Source organism: Spermophilus citellus (assembly GCF_964194105.1).
Source record: "Spermophilus citellus genome assembly, chromosome: 4".
In the NCBI taxonomy this organism is placed as follows: domain Eukaryota; kingdom Metazoa; phylum Chordata; class Mammalia; order Rodentia; family Sciuridae; genus Spermophilus; species Spermophilus citellus.
Genome location: NC_138185.1, coordinates 69,868,535 through 69,884,243, shown reverse-complemented (window position 1 = coordinate 69,884,243; position 15,709 = coordinate 69,868,535). Strand labels below are relative to the sequence as shown.

The 15,709-nt window shown below is 39.0% G+C and overlaps 1 protein-coding gene across 2 annotated transcripts; it reads left to right on the top strand.

The window, feature by feature from the left end:
• The first annotated feature begins 1,364 nt into the window (after positions 1-1,364).
• LOC308648384 (UPF0235 protein C15orf40 homolog) lies at positions 1,365-6,599 on the top strand. 2 transcript variants are annotated; one of them, XM_081293022.1, is made up of 4 exons: positions 1,365-1,538; positions 2,431-2,557; positions 4,554-4,681; positions 6,485-6,599. In XM_081293022.1, the coding sequence occupies exons 1-4, from the start codon at positions 1,434-1,436 to the stop codon at positions 6,578-6,580; spliced, it is 456 nt and encodes a 151-aa protein (XP_081149148.1). In that variant the 5' UTR covers positions 1,365-1,433; the 3' UTR covers positions 6,581-6,599. The 2 variants fall into 2 exon arrangements, with proteins under 2 accessions (XP_081149148.1, XP_081149147.1); XM_081293021.1 differs by having other exon boundaries at positions 1,399-1,595.
• Positions 6,600-15,709: the final 9,110 nt, after the last annotated feature.

Genomic DNA, 15,709 nt, shown 5'->3' with positions numbered 1-15,709 from the left:
TATAAATGAATAAAATAAAGGTCCATCAACAAGTAAAAAACGTGTGTGTGTGTGTGTGTGTGTGTGTGTGTGTATGAAGAATTTCCAGTTCTACCACCAAACCTACCTCAGACCCCACCATCTCAGGAAACTGAGGTAACCTCCTGGCTCATTACTATCAACGACCTTCAAATAGTTTCCTCATATAGATTGAAAACTGAAGTCTCTACATGTTGTGTGCCCTTCAAGCATCAGTTATTCCTTCACAGTGAAGTCAGGAAACTGCTCCTGCCTGGGTCACCAGAACCACTTTTTCCTTAAATTCTGGGGACACTTAATCTTTATTTTACATGTCTTTGCTGTGGTAATTCATCACCATTGACTTCTCTTAGCTGCCCTCCTTACACTGTGGTGGCTTCTCTCCCTGCCCTTAGGGTCCTATCCTGGGCCTGTCTCTCATCCATTTCCATGGCTTCAGTTATCATTTATTCTCAGAGGACTCCAAAATCGCCAGCATCAGCCCAGACCTCTCAAATTTCAGTTACATCCATTTAATTATCTTGATATTTCTACTTGGATGTCCCATAATCATCTGAAACTTACTATGTCCAAACCTGTACTTTCAAACTTGTTACTCCACTCCTAAACCTGGGCAGGTTTCTTGACTCTTTGCTTTCATTCCCCAATGCACTCATTCTCCTAAGCTCTGATCATGTCAGTTCTGAAGATCCTTATAAAGGTCAGATAACCCCACTGCAGTTAATTTTGGTTCAGGCCACTATCTCCCATTTATGTGGAAGCTCTTCTTACCTCTGGTTTTTCGCCATACTGCAGCCAATGGTCTTTCTAAGGTAAACTGGGCTGTGTCAATCCCTAGCTTCAACCCCTTGAACGACTCCATGATCTTGTTTCTGCTGACTTTTCCAGTTCATGTGTAGCCATATTACACGTCATAGAATATTTCTTCTCCTTTTACATCAAGGGATCCTAACCGCCTTGGGCGCAAACACTCCGGGTTCGTGGAAAAGGCCAAGCCCTCGACCTGTGGCCGTGGGAAGCAGGTGAGCTCTGTCTATCCTTGCGCGTTGGCTGCAGAGGCGAGAAGACACTGATTCCGTGCTCTCCTGGCAGCACACTTCAATCTTGAGAAGCAGCGATACCTTCCTCTTTCCCTTCGTGAGCAAAGACCAGAGGTGCAGCGCCTTTCCCACTAGCGAGGGGAAAAGGGTCATGGCGCAATCAGACCACAGACCCCTGGGTTCGAGACAAGGACTCTCCCGCCGGCCGCGAGGAGTCGCTCTCGGGCTGGACGAGGGCTGGGGTGTCGGAGCCATCCCCGCTACGCATTATGGCGCAGAGCGCCCTTCGGAAGTCAGGCCGCCTGCCAATGCTGCTTGCGCAGGCGCACAGCACACTTCCGGTGCCGGGCCGCCTAGCAGCACCTTCCTAGAAGGATGGTGCTGCTCGGTGGTCGGTTTAAGTATCTTCGGGCGGGACTGGGCACCCGGGCTTCCTCTTCTGGCGCCGAGATGCCTAAGAAAGCTAGTGCGACGAACAAGGCTAGTGTCAAGCCCCATGGCGTTGAGAGGGCGGGCCACCGGCTGCTCCCGGAGCGGGTGTGGAAGGCATCTCGGGCGGCTGGTTGTGTCTCAGTCCTCCGTCTCCCCCGCACCTGAGCTCAGTCCTCCTCCTGCACCTGGGCTACTTTGTCCTCGCCATCTACCGGGTGCAGTTGGAGCCGGACGCCTGTTCTCGCTTGGAAGGCTCTGTTCTTCTTCCACCGTCTTTGCATGGCTAACTCCAACTCAAGCACTGCTTCCTGCTAGCAGCTTCCCCGCTCTCCCAAAGCGGGCTACTTTCCTCCTCCCTGTGTGCATATTTTTGGTGCACTTAGCCCAGTGTACTGTAATTGTGATCGTTCTCTCGCTCTCACTGCAGTCTAACCTCCATGAGGGCAAGGACCTTGTGTCATCTTCATATATCCATTGCCTTCATACTGCCCTCTTAAGTAGTTTGTAATTTTCGAATGGGGTCTAAGTTCCTAGCACAGTCTTTAAATGTCAATCACTATTATTCCTTCCACTTCATCTCCTCCAGACACACACATGACATACTCAGGTTTAGACCACATCTAATACAAAAATGAATAGTAGTAAATTGTCCCTGCTTCTGAGGAATGGGAAGTACAAAGCAGATTTAGGAATCAAAGCACTAAGGTATGGAAGCCAGAGTTGGGTCTTCTTCCAAAGCAGGAAAAAATATTTTGTGGTGTTTATAAGAAAACTTCATGGCATAATCCTTGAAGGACATGGGAAAAACATTCTGAATCAGAAGTCCCTGACTAATAAGCCTACTTTGTTCTGATTAAAGGTGAAGAGGAGTAGTGGAAGAATCAAATTAAATGTGTGGGGAAATATTTTTTAACCTGTACAATTATGTTTCTTATTTTAGAGTAAAAGCCAAAGCAAGGAAGCAGAGAGACCACTTCCTCCCTTAGGTCCTGTGGCGGTGGATCCTAAAGGTTGTGTTACCATATCCATCCATGCCAAGCCTTGCTCCAAACAAAATGCTGTAACAGGTACACCTGAACAATGGGTTGGGATTCTTGTGTGAATCAAGTGTCCCTTCCACCTTCCCTTTGCTTCATTTAGCTGACAGTTGATCCTATGACAGTTGAGTATATTTTTACATTTGCATCTAGATTCTCATGTAAAGGTATTTGAAATTGAATATATATTTAAATTATACCCAGTTAGATGAAACTATTGTCTTTTCCTTTCTAAAGATATATTGGTAAAAATGTGGTATTTTAAGAAAGCCACTTATGTACAGCCTAGATTATTCTTTTTTAATATATACATTTTTAGTTGTGGGTGAATACAATACCTTTATTTTAATTATTTTTATGTGGTGCTCAGACTCAAATCCAGTGTCTCACATGTTAGGCAAACACTCCACCAGTGAGCCACAACCCCAGCCCTAGATTATTCTTAATTTTTCCTATCCCAAAACTGAAAAGACAATGGCCAGAGAAAGAAAAGGCATTTCGGTCTCATTTAGTGATCACTGACCTAAGGAACAGGAGAAAATTTGAGATCTAAAACCCCCATCAACTCCTACATGAAATTGTTTTTAAGTCAAAACAATATAAAACATTTCTAGGCCCAGTTTTATCATTTTTCACATTAGATAGTTGGACAAAGAGGCTTTCAAGCTATTCCCTCAAATCCTAGAAATGCCTCAGGAATCTCTTCTGGTGAAGGAGAAAGGCCAGCCAGTTACTTGGCTTCTGTAAATGTGTTTACTTTTGTTTTAAATATTGGGATTTCAGAGACAATTGGAAAAAATGAAGGATTTTAAAGGATAAAAGTTTAAAAACCATTTATCGAATTGTCTTGAAAGTCTTTTCTACTTCTAAAGCTTTGTATACCAGATTATATTTATATTTTGAAAATAATACCTCACAATTGATGTGCTAGATAGGCCTTATTTGTACTAATGGCCATGTTAGCTTGTCTCTATTGGGTACACCCCCTTGGCCAGCATTTATTTTATCAATCTAAGATGGTATCATTTCTATAGTACACAAGTATTTTATGTACCTTAGTAAGACAAAAATTCACATAAACACTTTCTTTTCCATCTACTATAAGACACGTCTTGATTTTCGCATTGTAGGTAAAAAACTGGGCATCTGAGATTTGGTGACAGGATGGGAGGAGGGTTGTTTTATGACCTCATTCTTGTGGATTCTCTGGCCATGTTGTTTACATTGGGTGTAAGTGGGTGGAAATGCCTGAGCAACCCCATATGCAGGATCAAGCTCATTTGTAAACTGCTTTGAGTAAATAATTTCCCTTTCTTAATAATAGTGCGTGCAGAGCTATAGGGCACATTACTTGATTCCAAATTCCTCACTTGTAAATTGGAGATAATAATGGTGTTACTATCTTCTAAGTCATTATGAGGCTTAGGTTAATATGTGTAGAGCCCTTCAGGTATATTCATGTGTGCTTCAAATTGGTGGGTAGTAAATACTATGTAAATGTTAAATAGACATTATCAAATTTTCAAAGCACTTAAGATGCATCTCACATAAGAGATGAACCTATCCCACTTTTCCTGATGTGGAAACCCAAACAACCCTTTACAATCCAGCAAGCTGCCTTGCTCATGCACTTCCTTAGTTACCTTATTGGGGCTGAAGCTCAGCTAATTTAATTCCCTACCTGGAGCTCTTTCTATTAGACCAAGTGCAGCTTCTAGTTCCTAAATCCAGGATGCTCTCCAGGACTCTTAAGTCCATCTTGGTCAACAGGATAGACAAATATTTATTTTCTTTTCTGGATTTATTTTATAATGGTAGTTGCATATGTATCATGTTTATGTTCCTTGAAGTAAGATTAGTTCAATAGTTTTTTTTTTATGTTTTGTTGCTGGGGATTAAACCCAATCCAACAGTTATTAATCAAAAATCTAGTATGTGGCAGGCAAATGCAAGCTCTTTTACAAAACTGCCTCACTTTAGGAAGAAAAAGAACCTCAAGGATACAGTACATACCATTTCATTCCAGATTTGACAACTGAAGCCGTAAATGTAGCTATTGCAGCACCTCCGTCAGATGGAGAGGCTAATGCTGAGCTCTGTCGGTATCTTTCCAAGGTTTTAGAACTCAGGAGGAGTGATGTCGTTTTGGATAAGGTAGGTCTCTCTTTTTTTCAAACATCTTTGATTATTGCCACATAATCATGATAAAATTTTTTTTATTGATTATTTAAAACATTACATAGCTCATGATATATCATCTTTCATACATTTGACTCAAATTGTGTTTTGAACTCCCATTTTCACCCCAAATACAGATTGCAGAATCACATCTGTTACATATTCACATTTTTACATAATGCCATATTAGTGACTGTTGTATTCTGCTACCTTTCCTATCCCCTACTATCCCCCCTCCCCTCCCCTCGCCTCCCATCTTCCCTCTCTACCTCCCCTGCTGTTGTTCAATTCTCTCCCTTTTTTTCCCTCCCCCTTGCCCCTCATAACCTCTTATAATTTTATGTATCATATGATAAAATATTAATTTGCTTCTTCACATTATTTGGAAAACCAGTTTGTTTTTAACTCACATATTCATTTAATTACAAAAATCTGAATTCTTCCTGTGTAGTCTCCTGTTTCTGCTGCCTCAGACCTTATTCAGCGTTGTCTATACTGTCTTAGATTCCTTAATTGCCACCATTTCTAGCATTTTCTTCCTTCCCAAACCCATTGTGAGGTAATCTTGCAATTCTTCCTTAAGACATCACCACACCAAAAAAATGTAAAATGATTTCTTGTTGTCATCTCCATTAGAGTTCATCAGGTATTTCTAATCCTCCATGTTGTCTTTGTTCACTAGAAGAAGCTCATCAGGAAATTAGTGGATTCATATGTAGTCATTAGTAACATGGTTTTATACTTCAAAATCACTGAGGAATGATTCTCAATACAGGTTCCTGGGCATTACCTTAAACATAGAATTTAGAGTGCAGAATCTTGAAATTGAGTATGTAAGTGTGGGACCCAGCCATCTTTATATCTTGAAGTTTTACTTGATTTTCAATGCTATGTAATATAGATCGTATCTGGTGGCATTCAACATCCTTGATAAATAAACTGCACCTTGATAAATAAACTGCTGTTTCTCCTGCCATCCCCAAGCTGTGGCAGGTCATTTCTTAATTTCTGCCAGTACTCATGTTTGGACATTTGCCTGAAAGGGTCTCCCCACTTTTCTACCTGTACAAATTATGCCAATCTATATAAATTCCTGTTCAGATTTTATCTTTAAAAGATGTGCATGAGTGGTTTGGGAGTCTAAGGCAGGAGGATTGTGAGTTCAAAGCCAGTCTCAGCAAAAGCGAGGTGTTAAGCAACTTGGTGAGACCCTGTCTCTAAATAAAATACAAAATAGGGCAGGGGATGTGGCTTAGGGGTTGAGTGCCCCTGAGTCAATCCCAATACCCCCCCCCAATAAATAAATAAAAGATGTGCTTGAGAACATATCTTTTTAAAAATTGTTTTGAGTGATAGTGAAATCATAGCACTTGGATATTGTAGTGGCTCTTTGGACTTTTTAAGTTATAGATGGACACATTGCCCTTATTTTATTTATTTATCTATTTTATGTGTTGCTGAAGAACCCAGTGCTTCACACATGCTAGGCAAGTACTGTACCACTGACCCACAACCCCAGCCCAGCAACTTGTTTTTATTTAAGATTATGCAAAGTTTCTAGAAAATGCAATATTTACTTTGGTATTTTAAAATTATTTGTATCTTTAAACAAAAGAGTTACTTGAGATAGTTTTTGGTTGGACCAGATGTGGTCAGGAGAAAGTGTACATAAGCCATCTATAATGTCCCCATGAAAATATGGCTGTGATGGGTATAATGGAAGTCTGCTGTCCCTTAAGGCATTAGAATGTTTACTGTGCTTTCTTTCTTTTGATTCAGGGTGGTAAATCTCGTGAAAAGGTGGTGAAGCTTTTGGCCTCTACAACTGCAGAAGAAATCTTGGAGAAATTAAAAAAGGAAGCCGAAAAAAAATAAAATAAAAAAATGAAAAGTACATCCTTGAGGGACTTTTTAATTTCTATCAATGAAAAGGCGGCTAAATAGGAAAAATATATTTAAATTCACACAAACACAAAAATGGAGGTGAGAATGTGGGGAACAATGTATACTCATACATTGCTGGTGGGACTGCAAATTGGTGCAACCCCAATGGAAAGCAATATGGAGATTCCTCAGAAAATTTACAATGAAACCACCATTTGACCCAGCTATCCCACTCCTCCGTTTATACCCAAAGGACTTAAAATCAGCATACTACAGTGATACAGCTACATCGATGTTTATAGCAGCTTAGCTCACAATAGCTAAACTATGGAACCAGCCTAGGTGCCCTTCAACAGATGAATGGATAAAGAAATTATGGGATAGATGCACAATGGAATATTATCCTTGAAGAAGAATGAAATTATGGCACATGCCAGTAAATGGATGGAGCTGGTGAATATCATGCTAAGCAAAATAAGCCAATTCCAAAAACTCAAAGGCTGAATGCTTTCTCTGATGTAGATGCTAATTCACAATAAGGGGAGTAGCTAGGGAAGACTAGAAGTACTTTGGATTAGGCAGAGGGCAGTGAAGGGAGAAGAGGGATATGGGAGTAGAAAGGATAGTAGAATGGCCACGTGTGGTGGCACATGCCTGTAATCCCAGCAGCTCGGGAGGCTGAGGCGGAGAATCGCAAGTTCAAAGCCAGCCTCAGCAAAAGTGAGGTGCTAGTCAACTCAGTGAGACCCTGTCTCTAAATAAAATACAAACTAGGGCTGGAGATGTGGCTCAGTGATCAAGTGGCCCTGAGTTCAATCCCCAGTACCAAAAAAGAAAGCAAGCAAGCATAGTAGAATAAATACCATGTGCATATATGGGGATGTGATTTGATGTGTATGACTGGTATGATCCTACATCATGTACAACCAGAAGAATGAGAAGTTATACTCCATTTATGTATGATGTGTCAGAATGCATTCTATTATCATGTATAACTAATTAGAACCAAAAAATGTGTGTGTGTGTGTGTGTGTGTGTGTATGTGTGTGTAAAGACTCAAAAAGTAGAAATTTATGCTGGATGTGGTGGCACACACCTGTAATCCCAGCAGCTCAGGAGGCTAAGGCAGGAAGATCAAGAGTTCAAAGCCAGCCTCAGCAAAAGTAAGGTGCTAAGCAATTCAGTGTGATCCTGTCTCTAAAATACAAAATAGGGCTGTAGATGTGGACCAGTGGTCGAGTGCCCCTGAGTTGAATCTCTGGCACATATACACACACAAAATTTTTAAGAGCACTGTACCTTGAATACAGGTTCTAAAATTCCTGACTTCAAACAGCCTGAAACTTGTAATTCTGATTTCATGGTATTATAATATAATATAGCTGGAAAGGATATTCAGGATGACTGATTTAAATATTTGCTCTGTGATGAGGTTTCTGTGATGAGGTTTCTGATATCCAGAAGTTGGGAGAATTACTGAAGATCATATCACACAAAATGGCAACTAGAACCCAGATCCTCTGACTCCTTATTTATTGCAGTTATCCTAATTATAAACAAAAATTATAATATTTCCAGTGTTTCTGAAATCTGGAGTTTGCCTCTTAATCCAGTTTTCAAGTAACAGAGGAAATCTGTCATGCTGCTTTTGTAGTCTTACCTTATATTTTAAGATAATGTTCTCAGTGCAAAAATATGCTAGGTGCAGTAGTTCATGCCTGTAAATCCCAGCAACTCAGGAGGCTGAGGCGGGAGGATTATGAGTTCAAAACTAGCCTCAGCAATTTAGGGAGGCCCTATGCAACTTAGGGCCTTAGACCCCTGTCTCCAAGAAAAAAAAGAGCTGAGGATGTGGCTCAGTGGTTAAATGCTCCTGGGTTCAGTCCCTGGTACAAAAAAATTAAATGAAAAAAAAAAGTTTTAACATCTTTTAAAAACTGTATAGAGCTTTTTGTAAAAAAGTAAATAATAATCAAGACTTGTAACAATTATTTTTGAGAAATAATTGAAATTTTATTTTTAAATTTTATTATTTTTTGATACTGGGGACTGAGCCCAGGGATACTTTTTCACTGAGCTACATCCCCAGTCCTTTTTATTCTTTGAGACAGGGTATTGCCAAGTTTCTGAGGCTTTCACTAAATTGCCCAGGCTGGCCTTGACATTTTGATCCTCCTGCCTCAGCCCGAGTCATTGGAATTACAGGTGTGTACCACTGCACCCAGCTGAGAAGACACTGGATTTCCTTCCATCTCAGTGGTAACTTAAAATCTTAAAATCCATTATTTCTTCCAAATCCCCAAAGATCCTTAAAAAAATGAAGAGGACCTGGAAACTATTTTCAATATTTGTAAAGTCTATCAGAAATCACATCTATATTAAAGCTGAAAAGATAATATATTCTTATATATTTGGTGCAAGTTATAGTAATTTAAATAACTAAATTACCTTGCCTGTCTTTGAACTCACCATCCTCCTGCCTCAGCTTCCCTAGCCCCTGGGATTACAGGCATGTGCCACATTGCCTGGCTACATAATTACTCTTGACAAAATGGTTTAACAATAACATTGGTGACTACACTATATACTAGGAAAGAAAAACCTGGTTTATTCTGCCCTGGAGGTAGGAGCAAAGATTTTGGATTCCTGATTCCCATGGACCATCCACACCCAGACAGGTGTGGATGAAAGACGGAAGATGGAGTGAGAATCAAGTTCTAAGCAGCCCAAACTCAAAAAATTTATTTTTTTATTTTTTATTTTTTTTTAATATTTATTTTTTAGTTCTCAGCGGACACAACATCTTTGTTGATATGTGGTGCTGAGGATCGAACCCGGGCCGCACGCATGCCAGGTGAGTGTGCTACCGCTTGAGCCACATCCCCAGCCCCTCAAAAAATTTTAGAGGCAGTTTTTTTTGGGGGTTGTGGGCTACCAGCATACATCCCTCTTAGATATCCCAGGGTTTTGGTTCCTTAAATGTAAAATAGAAGACAAATTATAGAACCTACCAGGCCCCAATCACATTGCTTTAATGCAAATGACTAGAAACCAAAAACTTAAGAAGCTAGATTTTCAATTTATATACTAGAGGTGGCACTATAATGCAATAGCAGAAAGCCAATGTAACTTGATGTAGGGAATTAACAATTCCTTTTGAAGTGAACCAGCACTATTAAGAAGTTCATTCTTTTTTTAAAAAATATTTTTTTAGTTATACATGGGCACAATATCTTGTTTATTTATTTTTATGTGGTGCTGAGGATTGAACCCAGTGACTCACATATGCGAAGCAAGTGCTCTGTCACTGAGCCTCAACCCCAGCCCAATTAGGAAGTTCATTTTGTACTGCCAATCTGTATCACACATTAATCCTTCTTGTCTTTCTAGAAATGTTCCTTAGACCCCTCATATCTTAAGGAATTTACCTCAGGACTGTCTTTACTTGGGTCAGTTGGGTTCTTAGGGATTCCAGTGCCATGGTGGAATCAGTATGGTCCTGAGTACCTCCCTTAATGTTGCAGCTGTCAGAAATCTCCTGTAGTCTGTGTTTCTGAAATTAGAATTGGGCTGGGCATTTGGCAAGGAACTAATTTCTAATCATGATGGCAACTTACTTGAGTGAATACACCTTCCAGACAGGATATATAGTGGGATTCTCCACTGAGTACATGCTGTTCCCCATGTCATCATGTGAATCTTGATTGGAAAGCCTGGGATCAGAACCAGGAAACTATGACCATCTGAGCTCTCATTTCTTCCACTGGAATGGATCTAGTATCAGCCACAGCTCCTCTTCTAGAACAACTGGATCCATGATCCAGGGACTCTTTCCGTGCTATAAAAAGGCTTTCTTCCAACAGTTTTTTTAAATCAGTTGATAAGTTTAGCATAACCCTAGTCTGCATTAAGATTCCCCAAGTACCTTTATAAAATTTCGGTACAGAATCCCCAAACTTTGCAGCCAGAGGTTAGACTCCCTGGTCACTCCTACATGAAACTCACCTCATGATGATGTGGTTTTGCTATCACGGTGGCTTTCAAATTGCTTTAAAACCTGATTTCCTTATAGATGCTTTGGGGAATTGGGTCTCTGAAGAATAAGGGAATGAGTCAAGTCACCAACTTCAAGCCTTTAATCCTCTTCTAAAGCTGTAATGTCCAATATGGTGGTTGCTCACATGTGGCAAAATGTGCTTTTTAAACTGAGAAATAAAAAAAAACATCAAATAAATAAAACTCACATTGGAAAAAACAACAAAGAGGAGTCCGAAAACATGGTAAGAAATTTAGAGGGCAAGACAAAGAACAGTGAGCAAAAGGAAAATGGCAGCTATGGAAGTCAGTTAAAGGAAAATCAACATCTACATAATTGGTTCCTGAAGAACAGAACCAAAGAAATGGAACAGAACAAATATTTAAAGATATAATTAAGAAAATACTGAAGAAATAAAAGATGAATTTGTAGAAAGGGTGCAGTGTCCCAGGCGAAACAATGACCAAAAGAATCAACAGGGAGATACAACCTAGTAAGAATTTCCTGGTTTCAAAATGTTTAAAAAAGCTCATGAACATCCAGAGAAAAAAAGCTGAAGTCACAGGGAAGGAGGCAGCACATACATGTACATTCAAAATGTTGCTGATGGTAATGTAAATTGCTAGTGTTTTAAAAATGTGTCAACATTTATTAAAATAAAAATAGACCTTTTAAACCAACAATCTACTTTTAAGAATGTTCATAGATACATAAAAACACTAAAGGACATATGTATAAAAGCAATGCAGCATTGTTAGTGCAAAAAAAGAAAGGGAGGGAAGAAAAATGGAAGAAAAGGGGAAAAGGAAGAAAAAGGGAAGGAGAAAAAGATGGGAAGGACCTATCCACCTATAAGAGAACAATCATAATCAAAAGTAAATTCACATAATTTACTTCTAATTTATAGCTACTGACATAGAGTGATGCATTATATTGTTAAGTAAATAATTTTATGTATGCAGGTATTAAAAATATATAACTCTACTTTAGTAAGAAAGGGAAAATATATGTACATCAAGTTTACATACACTTGTGTGAGCATGGTGAACAAGATAAAACCATATATCAGGTTGAATGCAGACTACTCATTTTTGTATTGTTTTACTTTTTATGATATTTTGTATATACACATAATATACACAGTTAAGGAAAGTTTAAAATGAAAAAAATGCAAACAATGAAGCTCTTGCCTTTAATGGTTATTAGAGAGCTTTATTTACTGAATTCAGACAAAGACACTGAAGATTCTTTAGGGAGTTAAAGGCACTGGCAGTGGAAAAAAACCTGTGAGATCATCATTACATCCTCTTCAGAAGCTGTCTCAGGAGGTCACTGAAACCCAAAAAAAGTCTAACTGGTAATTAATACATGGGGCTCTCTGTGCCCCTTAGGGACAGGAATGAAAACACCTACTAAATTAACCCATATCCCATGACGACAATGGTGAAAGATTTTTTTGAAATGAACTTCTAACATTCAAGTCAACCCAGAAATGCTTCCCTGTAACTCTAGAGGCACAAATGTGATATGGGCCAGTTACCCATTATGTGCCTAGTACTGTGCTAAATTTTTTCATATATGTGCTTTCTTTGTAAGACATTTTTTATTTTGTAACTGATGTATAATATCTGTACTTATTTATGTAGTACAATATTATAATTAGACACATGTATATAGTATAATAACCAAATCAGGGTAATTAGCATTCTATCTCCTCAAATATTATTTTAAGCTCTTCTCTAGTTATTTTTGAAGTGTATAATTAATGGTATATACCACAATGATGATTCTATTATGCTACAGAATATTAGAACTACCCCCCAACTATATTTTGGTACCCATTATCCAACCTCTATCCTCCTTTCTCCTCTCCTTCTAACTCCTAGTGACCTCTGTTCTTGTCTCTACTTTTTTGTGATCAACTTTTAGCTTGTCCAAGTGAGAACATGTGATATTTGTCTTTCTGGGCCTGGCTTATTGCATTTAACATAATGCCCTTCAGCTCCATCCATGTTGCCACAAACAACATGATTTTATCCTTTTTGTGAATATTTCATTTAATTCTACAAGAGGGCAGTCAAACCACATATTACTTTATTAACCTGCTCCTCCCATCCTATCCTGTAAATCTTTAAGTCTAAGGGGTATTATGCATGGCTCACTTCCATGTTTCTCATCTGATAGCATGGGTAACCAAATCCTCAGAGGTCAGAAGTTTCTGTGGCACCTGGAAGCCTGAGCATGGTTACAGCAGCTGCAGTTACTTCTTCTCATCCCTGTCATAACTTGTGTTATCAGCCCTACTGATAGGCACCCAAGAAGCCAGCGTGGCCCAGGACCATTCTCTCTCAGAATGTCCACAGATCAAGGGATCTCTACTAGCATGTTCCTCAAAAGCTGATCCCTATAGATACAGATTTCTAGAAAGGATGAAATATTTACTCTCAAGGTTTCCCTGGAGTCCAATGGTATAATCTTCTAATTGGATCTAGTTGTTGATTCAATTCCACAATAATTTAATATGGCAGGATCCAGGAGAAATCTTTGTTTAGATATCACAGAATGTCACGCACACACAGCTATATATGAATCCTATTGGTCTTAATTTATTCTAAATTAAAAACTTGAACATCTTAAAAGCATAACCTTTCTAAGTTCATAAAAAGGAAGAATTCTTTGAGTGACCTACATAATTATGAGTTTCATAAGGAAACAATTTAGTTTTAAAGTCCCCATTTGAAATAAACAACTATCCATTCATTAATTCATTCATTCCTTGATCAAAATACAGGACAAAAAAATCCAAACAGGCTTTTCAGTGAATAATTCATATACAATACCTCTTTGTCATTACCGAAGTGCTTTCATTAGTAATGATTTCCAGCTAACAATACAATGGTAATACAAACCACCTCGACCTGGGAGTATTATTTCCTAATAATTTTTTTTTTCACTACTAACTGTGCTAGGGCATCACTATAGATTACAGCATATTTTTCATATGTAGCCAAATCTTGTGTTTGGGTTCTGCTATAGTTTAGATCTTTGTGTGTTATGTTGGGGGGCTACTGAGAGTTGAACATAGAGGTGTCCCATTACTGAGATACACACCCAGCCCGCCCCCTGGCCTATTGTCTTTTTGTTTTGTTTTTTTGAGACAGGGCCTTGCTAAGTTGCTCAGGCTTGTCTCAAACCTGGGGTCCTCCTGCCTCAGCCTCCTAAGTTTTTGGGCTTACAGGTCTGTACTACTATGCTCAGATAGAGTTTGGATCTTGAATGCCTCCCAAAGGAACATATGTGAAAGGATTGGTTCCCAGCCTATGATGTCACTGAGAGAAAAGAACCTTTAAGAGATGGGGTCAAGCGAGAAAGTTATATCATTAGCAGCATGCCCTTGAAGGCAATATTTGAACTCAAGCCCTTTCCTCTCTCTTTCACTTCCAAACCACCATAACATGACCAGGCCTCCTCTGCCATCATGTACTGCCCTGCCATAGGCTCAAAAACAACAGGGCCAAGGAAACATGAGCCAAAATAAACCTTTCCTTCTTGACTATTTCCGGTATTGTGTCACTGTAATAACAAAGGTATAATCAATCAAGTGAAATAGAAAGTAGAAAATGTTTAAGGTATTAAAAAACTGTATTTAGGAACAACATGCATTGCTTTTCTTAGAGTTCAAAATTAGTCCTGACAGTAACTTTCATAGTGAAAGACCACTTCCTTCCATTTTAGCATTCTAAAGTTAAATTGACACGACACCTTGCTTTTTAAAAACTATTGTTTTTAATTACAGATGGAAACAATACCTTTATTTTTATGTGGTGCTGAGGAGCGAACCCAATGCCTCACACATTCTAGGCACGTGCTCTACCACTGAGCCACAACCCCAGCTGGAGACTCTTCTTCTTGGGGAAAGGGGAGACGGGACTGACTGACATTTCGTCACTATTTATTCTATTATAAAGTCCTATATTTTTCCTTAGGCAGATAAAATACAAAAGGAAAAATTATATCCTGGTCTGTGAGCATTATAAGGAATGCAACTTTGGAAACCAAAACCATGCTAGAAATCTTCCCAGATATTTTTTTCCTACATAGTTTCAAGAAACCAAAAACTATTCTCAAAGCAGTGACTCAAGGTTGTTATTCTTCCTATATCCCAAATCCTTCTACCACTGAAAAACAAAACACAAAAATAGACAAGTCCCCAGCAAGCTGTTTTCAAAATGACATTAATCTGATAGGTTCAATAATCAACATTTGACATTTTTAAGTCAGTGCCAATTTCCAAACAGCAAATGCTACTAATTTTAGCTCAACTTTCTTTTTTTTTTTCCTAAGAGAGAGTGAGAGAGGAGAGAGAGAGAGAGACAATTTTTAATATTTATTTTTTAGTTATCGGCGGACACAACATCTTTGTTGGTATGTGGTGCTGAGGATCGAACCCGGGCCGCACGCATGCCAGGCGAGCGCGCTACCGCTTGAGCCACATCCCCAGCCCTAGCTCAACTTTCTTTTTGACTTTCTTCCACATTCTAAGTGCATGTTATTTCCTGAAGTTCTCCTTTTGTTGTCTACTCACATATGAGTTCACATAGGGAAACCACCATAACTTCTTAATTCTCAATGTCTCCTTCTCTACCTCATCTTCCATCAGTTACTTTACATCCTTCATATCAACACTGCACATCACAGTCTTCACTGGTTGATTCAACAAATGTTTACATTAGGCTATTATGTGCCCTTGGGGTTTAAAGGTCACAATTCTAGTCCCTATTCTCAAGTTATTCCTATTCTACAGTTGGTTATTTATTTATTTAATTTTTTTTGAATTTTAATATTTATTTTTTAGTTTTCGGCAGACACAACATCTTTGTTGGTATGTGGTGCTGAGGATCGAACCCGGGCCGCACGCATACCAGGCGAGCGCGCTACCGCTTGAGCCACATCTCCAGCCCCGGTGATTTATTTTTATAACTCTGCAAGGGGGCAAGTATATATTGTCCCCATTTTCCCAAGTGAGCAAATAATCACAAGAGTTGAGTGTCTCAAGGTCAGGTACCTTTGCAAGCACAGGATTT

Bases quoted from the DNA above. Each gene is read 5' to 3' on its own strand.
- LOC308648384 (XM_081293021.1), top strand. From the start codon at position 1,434: ATGGTGCTGCTCGGTGGTCGGTTTAAGTATCTTCGGGCGGGACTGGGC. The intron at 1,596-2,430 runs GTGTGGAAGGCA...TTCTTATTTTAG, and splicing joins ACCGGCTGCTCCCGGAGCGG to AGTAAAAGCCAAAGCAAGGA. The intron at 2,558-4,553 runs GTACACCTGAAC...ATTTCATTCCAG, and splicing joins CAAACAAAATGCTGTAACAG to ATTTGACAACTGAAGCCGTA.